Below are 10,431 nucleotides of genomic sequence, written 5' to 3'. Positions count from 1 at the left end.
CAGAAGAGGACGTCTGAACTGGATACCAGTGGCCTATAATCCTAGCTACTCAGAAAGCTGAGAGCTGAGGATCACTGTTGGAAGCCAGCCTGGCAGACAAATCCAAAAGACCCTTATCTTAATTGTCTAGCCAAAAGACAGGATTGAATGTGTGACTTTAGTAGTAGGGTACTACACTTACTACTTAAGTAAGTGAGCAGAAAAAGCCAGGCAAGTATGAATTCAAGCCACAGTACAAGCACCGAAAATAGATGGATGGATGGATGGATGGATAGGAGGGCTCAGCAAAATAAATAATAATACATAGGAGGGCTAGGTGCTCACACCTGTAATCCTAGCTACTCAGGAGACTGAGATCTGAGGCAAAGACAGCCTAGGCAAGAAAATCTGTACGACTCTTATCTCCAATTAATCACAAGAAAACTGGTAGTGGCACTATAACTCAAAGTAGTAGAGCGCTAGCATTGAGCAAAAGAGCTCAGGGATAATGCCCAGGCCCCAAGTTCAAGCACCATGACTAACAACAACAAAAACAAAAAACAAATAGGAGGATGTCTGTTAAAAACCATCGACCTAAATGGTTTTTCTTTTTTACCTCTCACCCTATCTCTTTTCCTCCCTCTCCCTCTGTCTCAGTAGTGCATGCTACAGCCCTGCCCAGATGCCCTACATTCAGCTTTGAAAAATGAAACAAAACAACAGCAACAAATATCCTGACCTGCAGGACTGGAAATGCAGCTCAGTAGTATAGCATCTGCTATAGTGGAGCTGACCCCCAGAATGCCAAAAAAGAAATGTTCTCATTACCTGACTTAGGAACTGGTCACCTTGAGCGGGGAATGTGGCTTAGTGGTAGGGTGTTTGCCTAACATGCATGAAGCCCTGAGTTCAATTCCTCAGTACCACATAAACAGAAAAGGCCAGAAGTGGTGCTGTGGCTCAAGTAGAAGAGTGCTAGCCTTGAGTGAAAGAAGCTTAGGAACAGTGCCCAGGCCCTGAGTTCAAGCCCCGGGACTGGCAAAAAAAAAAAAAAAAGAAAAGAAAAAGAAAAAAGGAAGGGAGGGAGGGAGAGAGGGAAGGAAGGAAAAAAATGCTAACTCCTCTGTACAACACATTAATAGTAACAAATTTATAAAATGGGAAAAACAAACAAAAGAATAACAAAAAGAATCTCACAAATAAACAAAGATTACTTTACAGCACTAGTCTAGCTCAAAAAAGCTCAGGGATAGTGCACCAAACCAAACCAAACCAAACCAAAACACATTTTAACCTTGAGCAATCAGTCTCTAGACCTCAGAATTAACAACCATACTGGTTTCCTAGGCTCTGAGTGGTTTCCTGGGGAGTGTTACTAAAACTAAGACAGTCCCTGGCAAACCCAGGACAGTTAAATTATCTGAGCTCAGTTCCCTATCAGTAAAAATGAGATTGGACAGGGATGGGAGGTTCTGCCAAGCCTGTACTCAGACATTGCCAATTGATTTGGCACTGATTCCTTCACATTTAGGTATATCTTCACTACCCTTTGCAAGCTGGCCTGCCACTGGCAATCAGAGTTGGCATCTATTTGCTATCCTTAAAGTGAAATGTTGACAAACTAACTTTAAGGCTAGAATTTATTGAGGACGAACTGAGGTAAGGTCTGTTGTAAACTCAGTGTGAAGTCTTTCTAGATGACTACATGACACCCCTAGAATTTGTGGATCTTGTTTTGTGTGTGTGTGTGTGTGTGTGTGTGTGTGTGTGTGTGTACTGGATGAGCTACATGTATAAGTTTGCTTGTTCCTTTTTGTGTGTGTGCCAGATCTGGGGCTTGAACTCATGGCTTGGGCGCTGTCCCTGAGCTTCTTTTGCTCAAGCTTAGTGTCTTACTACTTGAGCTATAGCTCCCTGGCTTTTTTTTTCTTTTCTTTTCCTTTTTTTGCCAGTCCTGGGCCTTGAACTCATTCAGAGCCTTAGCTCTGTCCCTGGGCCTCTCTGTGCTCAAGACTAGTGCTCTACCACTTGAGCCACAGTGCCATTTCCAGTTTTTTCCTTTATGTGGTACTGAGGAATCGAACCCAGGGCTTCATGCATGCCAGGCAAGCACTCTACCACTAACTAAGCCTTGTTCCCAGCCTTTTTTTTTTTTGGTATTTTATTGGAGATCATTTCCAGGACTTTCCTGCTGGGGCTGGCTTCAAATCCTGATCCTCAGATCTCAGCCTCCTGAGTAATTAAAAATTATAGGCATGAGCCGCCAGTGCCCAGGGTTTAGCTTGTTATACTTTAGAAACTTTTTTTTTTTTTTTTGGCAGTCCTGGAGTTTAGACTCAGGGCTTGAGCACTGTCCCTGCCTTCTTTTTGCTCAAGGCTAGCACTCTGCCAACTTGAGCTACAGGATCACTTCTGGCCCTTTCTATATATGTGGTGCTGAGGAATCAAACCTAGGGCTTCATGTATGCCAGGCTGAGCACTCTTGCCGCTAGGACATATTCCCAGCCCCTAGAAACTTTTTTTTTTAATTGAGTGGCCATTAAGTGTTAGACCAACATAAAGGTTCTTATGTTGACTCTTAGAAACGTATGTGTATTATGGGAAGTAGGAAGCTTTGTTTAGCAGGCCCAGTCAGCCGGCAGGTGGGCCGTGCAGAATCTCAACTAAAGCTTGATAATCCAACAGCATCGCCCTTTCTACCGTGATGTGGCTGAAATCTTCCGGCTGTTTCTACCTTTAATCCTAGGTGTGCACAGTTGGTGTGAGCGTGCAAAATCGGGTTTCTTCACCTTCAAGTGGCAATTGGGTTTGCTCCGAGCGTCTGGAAGTCCAGAAGTTCTGGATAGTTCTGCAAGGGCAGAATAGAAGGCCTGGCGGTTGGGGTGGGGGGGGGCACTCCTAGTAGCCTAGGTGTCCGGCTGACCCCACCCAGCAGCTGTACACTGAACCCGCCGGCGGTCAGGCCACGGGGAAGGCGGTAGCGCTGCGGAGAGAGCCCGGGTTCCCGGCAACACAACCACCCACCCCACAAGCCCGGCGGGCGCGTGGCGCATGCGCGGAGCGGGCCGTGGAGTTGTGAATGGTGCGTCTTGTTTGCCGGAGTTTGAGGCGGGCGGGCGCCTAAGGAGGGGGTGGGGCCGGCGGGGGTGGGGCGGGGCGGGTGAGCTGGGTGGGCGGCGAGAGGAAGTGGCGGCGGCGGTAGCGGCTGGGGGCGGCGAGAGCTGGGTCTGCGCGGGCGGTAGGCAACGGCTGAGGCGGCGGCGGCGGCGTGGGCTGGGCTCGAGCGGGCGGCGGTACCTCAGACTCCCCGGAGCGGGAGCCCACGCGGGCGGGCGCCTGAAACAAAGAGAAGCGGGAGTCGGGGCGCCGCGGGGTGGGCGGTCAGTCGGTAGCACAGAACCAGGCAGCGGGTTACCCACGCCAGCCCGGAGCCCCGGCCGCCTCGGCCTTCGGGCGGGAAGATGCCGCGCGTCGTGCCGGACCAGAGAAGCAAGTTCGAGAATGAGGAGTTCTTCAGGAAGCTGAGCCGCGAGTGTGAGGTGAGGGGAGGCGGGCGGAAGGCGCGGAGGCCGCGACGCGCCCCGAGTGGGCCCGGGTGGAGAAAAGTTTGGGCGGCGCGGTCGCAAGCGGGGCAAATCTCGCCCCGGCAGCCGCCTGCCCGCAGACTCTGCCTGCCCTTATCGGCGCCGCGAGGGGCGGGCGCGCGGCGCCGCGGATTTGGCTCCTGATTTTTTTTTTTTCGGCCGGTTCTCTCTGCCTTGCAGATTAAGTACACGGGCTTCAGGGACCGGCCCCACGAGGAGCGCCAGACGCGCTTCCAGAACGCCTGCCGCGACGGCCGCTCCGAGATCGTAAGTCGCGGGATGGGCGCGGGGACCGCGGCGCGCGCGGGCGCGGGCGGGCGGGCGCGGGTCACTTGTTGCGCCGCGCGAGCCGCGCGGCCCAGGCGGGTTCCGGACGGCGGCGCCGCGCGCGGACGCCGCGGCTCCCGGAACTGAGCGGACTCCGTCTCACTTCCTACTCGGGATTCAAAAGGCGAAAGAAAGCAGGCGCTTGGCGGGCTGGTCCTCGCTGGAGGGCCGGGCCGGTCCTCGGCGCCGACGCCCTGGTTCCCGGGGCCCGCCGCGGTGGCTGGTGTTTCCCCGAAGCCGGATCTGCGACCCTTCGCGCTGCGATGGAGCTCAAACCCCAGCCGCACGGAACCCGCGAAAGGAGCGTCGTCTAAGGCTGTGACACCCTCCGGGGGGCTCTCGGTATTTGCAGGAAGACCACACTCACTTGGCTAAAGAATTAGGGGGTGGGAGGGAGCGTCCTACGAAGTCAGCGATAGTTGGTTTCTTAGACGCTCAATGGGTTAAATCTATATGTGAAGCTGTCTTTACTCCCATCTTTACTCAGCTATACAGCTGAGAATCTTTACTTGTTTATTGACCTACTAGAAGACTGAAAGGGGTGGTGGGGGGGGGAACCGAATGGATCATTGTCTTTTCCTAGAATGTTAGGCCTTAGTGGAATCTGAAAGAACACCCCCCCCCCCCCGTGTTTCTAACCTAACCGTGTCCCTTTTGTCGCTGTAGTTTTCTAAAGAATTGCTTGGATCTGTGAAACTCACAGTTGATCTTTAAGTCTCTGTTTAGGTGATGGGTTTCTTGCCTTCTGTTCATCAAACTTTTGGTTGAAAACTGTTCAGTGTTCTAGTTTCTTTCATGCATTTTTACTGTGTCCTATGGAAGGTTAGTTTTCAAGGAGGAAGCAATGATAGGAGGAAGTTTATAGGAAAGAGTCTGATTATTTTTTTTAAAGGTGAAGCATTGCATAATGGAATCCTCTTTTATGCTGATACTTACTTGCCTAGGCAGAGACTTGAAGCTAAGATACAGTTTGAATTGAGATTAATAAAAAAAACTATTCCAGAAAATTTATTTCTCCTCCCACTTTATAATCAGTTGTTTCATCGAGATGTAATTTATATATGAAAGTCAGACTTATCTTAAAGGGATGTTTAATATTTAAAATGAAAGCTTTTGGGAATTACATTACAGAAAGATGATACTGGTTAAAGTTATCAGAAGCTCTAAAATGTTGGGTCATTAATATTATGAAACTCCAGCTTTCAGTTCACCTCCAAGTTTCTTGAGTAGCTTAATGGTGTGATTCAGATATATAAGACAAATACATTTGATCTGGGCACTGAGTTGTAAAAGAAATCATTATTAGTTCAATGATGATATCATCCTTTACCTGACTTTTCTTTCAAGAAGGATGATCATCGGTATTCCTGATCAAAGAATTTCCTTCTGATAATTGATGTTAAGTGTAAAAGATGAGATATAAAGTACTGTCACTACTTTTTGAAGCTAGGATTTTTTTTTAACCAAGTGAAGCCTATCCAGTAGCCACTAGGGTCATCAGACTTTGCTGCATGTAATTATAAATTGTGCATATAGCTCACTCCACAGTCTGAATAGCAGTATATACTTTTGCTATATTGTAGATTGCTAAATTGTTACATATTTGTAGTAAATTTCTTTCCAAGATGAATTAAACATTCTAGGCTTTCTGTCTTATAAATAACTGATCCTGCCTTTTTTTGGCCAGTTCTGGGGCTTGCACTCAGGGCCTGAGCACTGTCCCTGGCTTCTTTTTGCTCAAGGCTAGCACTCTACCACTTGAGCCACAGCGCCACTTCTGGCTTTTTCTATATATGTGGTGCTGAGGAATCAAACCCAGGGAGGGCTTCATGTATATGAGACAAGTGCTCTACTACTAGGCCATATTCCCAGCCCCCTGCAAATTTTTTTGAACTAGAGTTTTAACTTGGCCTTGTATTTGCTGAACAAACATTCTACCTCTTGAGCCCTGATCCTATAAACTTTAATATGTTTTGTTTTCTATCAGATATTAAAGGTTGTAGAAGGTAAGATTTGCACTTAGGATGGTGTGTGTCTGTGTATTTGTGTCAGCCCTGGGGCTTAAACTCCAAGCCAAGGGACTGTCCCTGAGCATCTCTTGCTCAAGGCTAGTACTCTACTACTTGAGCCACTTCTGGCTTTTTGGGGGTAATTTACTGGAGTAAGAGTCTCATGGACTTTTCTACCCAGGTTGGCTTTGAACTGCAATTCTCAGATCACAGCCTCGTGAATAGCAAGAATTACTCGCTTGAACTACCTGTGCCTTGCAGATCTGATCCCTTTGAATAACTAGGATTATAGATATGAGCCACCAGCACTTTGCCACAGCCTTTTTTTCCCCCAAATAGACTTATACAATGAAAGCTGATCTTAGTCTTCTTGCTTTTTGTTGAGTAGTGTAACTATGTCATGTATTTAGGAGGGGGCTTCATACTTCCCTCTTTCTAGTTCCCCCTCATTCCCTTTTTTTCCCATACTGGAGCTTCAACTCAGGACCTTGAGCTTTTTCCACTCAAGCCTGGCATTCTACAACTTGAGCCACACTACCACTTCTGGCTTTTTGTTGGCTAACTGGAAATAAGAGAGTCTGGGATTTTTCTACCTGACCTGGCTTTGAACCAGGATCCTCAGATTTCAGATTCCTGAGTAGCTAGGATTATAAGCATGAGCCACCAGGATCTCCCCTTTTTATTATTACCTACACAACAGGATTCTTGGCTGCTAGAGGGTGGAGACTATTTTAATTTTAATGTACTCCTCTGGATTCAGGTCACAATTCCTTTGGATCACAGATACCTGATTATTTGAATTTTGAGGCTGTATAAGTTCATGTCTGAAATCTGCTTATGGGTTAGGAATAGGCTGTGGTCTCTACCTGTTTAGTTATGGAAAGGCAGTACTTTGCCTCTGTTTTGACAGCAGACACACAGTAAGAATACATAGATTTTAAAGTTATGTATTGCTACAACTGTGTATCCCAACCTGTCTCCTGTCTCGACTGCTCCCTTTTTTCTTTTGAACATGTCTTTTAATGTATCAGTAAACTTGGTAAGGAATTTATTTTGAGGGCCAAGGGTATGGTGAACTTTTGGCTACTCAGGACCCTAGGGTTCAATTAATTCCCAGTACTGGCATGGGTAGGGTGTGTGGGAAATGTGTGTGTGTGTTGTAATTTGAATATGAAAGAATTTAAGAGCTCTTCTCTTTCTACAAAACATGCTCCTTATCTCATCATGGAATAATAGTGGTTATGTTGAGAGGTACAATTTATTCCTATTATGAATTCTCGTTTTAGTAAGCATGTTGGAGAGATTTTCAACACTAATAATGAAACTAAAAATTAATATTATAGTGAGTACTGTAGGAGAATAAAACTAATTTTGTTGGCTTTTTGTTTTTTGAGAGACTTTTTTGAGAATGTTGAACAGGAAAAGGTTGGAGTGGCACAAGGTGTGCCATTTAAAGTTATAAAGTATAGTAAGAACAAGCCGTGTGTGTGTGTGTGTGTGTGTGTGTGTGTGTGTGTGTATATATACACTTTATACTAGGACAGAATTCTAATGTTTTCAAACAGAATTTTCCCAACCCTTCCTTAAGAATATGTGTATTTAAATTTTTTCTTACAGATCTGGGATCAAACCTACAGCCTCATATAGCTCAACTCTGATTAGCATATGTTAATTATACAAAGAGGTTTTTTTGGGGGGTGGAGGGAGGCTTGAACTTGGCCTGGACACTATCCCTTAAGGGGTTATTTTTTCATTTTGTTTTTGTTTTGTTTGCTCAAAGCCAGAACACTACTACTTGAGTCATAGCTTCACTTTTTGGCTGGTGGTTAATTGGAAATGAGAGTCTCATAGACTTTCCTGCCCTGGCTAGCTTCTAGCTACAATCCTCAGATATCAGCCTCAGTAGCTAGGGTTATAGGTGAGAGCCACTGACAGCTAGTGACAAGGGGGTTTCCTTGAGATTTTTTTCCATACATGCATATGAAGTATGATGATAAAAGCCAGCTTCATTGGTTCTCATGTAATCCTACTCAGGAGGCTGAGGTCTGAGGAACACGGTTGGAACACCCAACAGGGGTGGTTAAAAACTCTCATCTCCAGATAACCACCAAAAAGCTGGAAGTAAGCTGTAGCTCAAGTGGTAGTGAGGCTGAAAAGCTCAAGGACAGCACCTGGAAACCCTGGGTTTAAGGCGGGCACATTTGTGTGTGCACACATGCATACGCCTACGCAAAAGTATATTTCCCAACTCTTAGATATATAGAGTTAAAGATTGTGTGTGAGAGACCTACAGTTTCATCTCAACCAATCCCGCCTCTCTCCCTCAAAAAAGGAAAAAAGAAAAATACTCTAGTTCAAGTAAGTTTGGAAAATGCTATTTTGAATGATCAGGGTTGTTTTTTGTTTGGTTGGTTGGTTTTTGCCAGTCTTAGGGCTCGAACTCTGGGCTTGGGCTGTCCCTGAGCTTCTTTTTGTACAAGGCTAGCACTCTACCACTTGAGCCCAGTGCCACTTCTAGCTTTTTCTGTGATGGCACCTGACAGAATAATAAGTTTTTCCATTTTTTTCTCTTAATGAGATAATGGCCATGAAACAGTAAAGCAGGAGCTCTTCTGGGGTAATAAGATCTACAGTGTCTTAGCACAGAGCTGGTTAGGACACTGGAGGATTTGCTACTCAGTGAATATATGCCTTAGGAATTAGGACACAGAATTTTCATTCATAGGCTCAATCTCATATTTACCACTACTGTGCTCTGAGATTTTCATTTTCTGATGCTGAAAACATTAGCTCTTACTGATCTCAGTTATTTTCTCTTAAGCTGAGTACATTGACACCTGCTTGCAGTTCTAGCTACCAGGGAAACTAGGGAAAAAGGACAGTCACTCAAGCCCAGGTGTATTAGACCAGTATCAGCAAAGTAGATCTCATTTCACAAAGACAGAAGTTATTCTCTTGCATTATTCAGCAAACATTTATAATAATGTTTACTTGGGACTGTTGTAGATAAACACTTTAAAAATATTAATTTATAGGGAAAAAAGCAACGGAGGCATGCCTTAGCTCTTAAAATCTAGGCAGTTTTCCTCAGCCTGCTTTTCATTTGAACCTAGTGTTCATGGGACTGTTGATAATATTTTGCCAAGTATATGGAAGGATTTTTTTCTAAGATGTAATATTTATATTCAATTTCTTCCTCCTCTCCCCCCACCCTCCTGTTTCTGGGGCTAGAACTCAGGACCTGGGCACTGTCCCTGAACCTCTTTGTGCTCAAGGCTAGCATTCTATTTAGCCACAGCACAGCTTCCTGAGTAGGTAGGATTACAGGTAAGAGCCACCAGCTCCTGGCTTGTTTTTTTGTTGTTGTTGTTGGTTATGGGGTTTGAACTCAAGGCCTTGGCTCTGTCCCTGAGAGCTCAAGGCTATGCTCTACCACTTTGAGCCACAGTACCACTTCCAGTTTTCTGGTGATTAATTGGATATAACCAGTCTCCTGGACTTTTCTGCCTGGTCTAGCTTTCCAACTGTGATCCTCCAGATCTGTCTCCTGAGTAGCCAGGATTACAGGCATGAGCCACTGGTGCCCAGCTTGATGTTCAATTTCTATCATAGAAAATAGGGGCTGGGAATATGGCCTAGTGGCAAGAGTGCTTGCCTTGTATATATGAAGCCCTGGGTTCGATTCCCCAGCACCACATATATAGAAAATGGCCAGAAGTGGCACTGTGGCTCAAGTGGCAGAGTGCTAGCCTTGAGCAAAAAGAAGCCAGGGACAGTGCTCAGGCCCTGAGTCCAAGCCCCAGGACTGGCAAAAAAAAAGAAAAGAAAATATTTACTAGGGGCTGGGAATGTGGCTTAGTGGTAAAGTGCTTGCCTACCATGCATGAAGCCATGGGTTCCATTCCTCAGTATCGTACACACCAAAAAAGCCAGAAGTGGCTCTATGGCTCAAGTGGTAGAGTGCTAGCCTTGAACAAAAGAAGCTCAGGGACAGTGCCCAGGCCCTGAGTTCAAGCCCCAGGACTGGCAAAAAATAATAATAATAAAAAGGTATTCCAGATGATAAGAGGATGCCATCAAAGAAGCGTATACATATATTTAGCAGTTAGGTTGACACAACACAGGTGCTGATGGCTCATGCATATATAATCCTATCTACTCAGTAAGATGAGATCTGAGTATTGCAGTTTGAAGGCAGCCTAAGCAGGAATGTCCAGGAGACTCATTTCTAAAAGGCCAGAAGTGAAGCTATGTATGGCTCACAAGGTTAGGGCCGTACCTTTAAAAGCTCAGAGATAGTGCCCATTCCCTGAGATCAGGTCCAGTCCCAGAACTGACAAAAGAGAGGGTGTGTGCCCTAAAAGTGAACCTCTCACTTTCGGATGAAGAGTAGGAATGATGCTTCAGAATTTAATTAGTAAATAAACAGAACTTTCTCTGGTTCAGGCAAGGAAGAGTATATATTTAGATGACAAAATACGTTTTTTAGGACTCCTCCAGTGGTAGAACTCACAGCTCTTAAGTTCACCCCT

General features: G+C 45.7%; 1 protein-coding gene across 2 annotated transcripts in view; it reads left to right on the top strand.

Annotated features, from left to right (window-relative positions):
- The first annotated feature begins 3,169 nt into the window (after positions 1 to 3,169).
- The window catches only part of Cbfb (core-binding factor subunit beta), a 44,621-nt gene continuing 37,359 nt past the window's right edge, over positions 3,170 to 10,431 (top strand). The window contains exons 1-2 of one of the 2 annotated variants that reach the window (XM_048355376.1): positions 3,170 to 3,518; positions 3,744 to 3,830. In XM_048355376.1, the coding sequence (XP_048211333.1) occupies positions 3,441 to 3,518; positions 3,744 to 3,830 (165 nt within the window). In that variant the 5' untranslated portion in view covers positions 3,170 to 3,440. The remainder of the gene's footprint in view (positions 3,519 to 3,743; positions 3,831 to 10,431) is intronic. The other variant, XM_048355377.1, reaches the window with a different exon arrangement.

Source organism: Perognathus longimembris, chromosome 10 (assembly GCF_023159225.1).
Source record: "Perognathus longimembris pacificus isolate PPM17 chromosome 10, ASM2315922v1, whole genome shotgun sequence".
Classification (NCBI taxonomy): domain Eukaryota; kingdom Metazoa; phylum Chordata; class Mammalia; order Rodentia; family Heteromyidae; genus Perognathus; species Perognathus longimembris.
The sequence above is the reverse complement of the archived record's forward strand: the minus strand, read 5'-3'. Positions and strand labels throughout refer to the sequence as shown.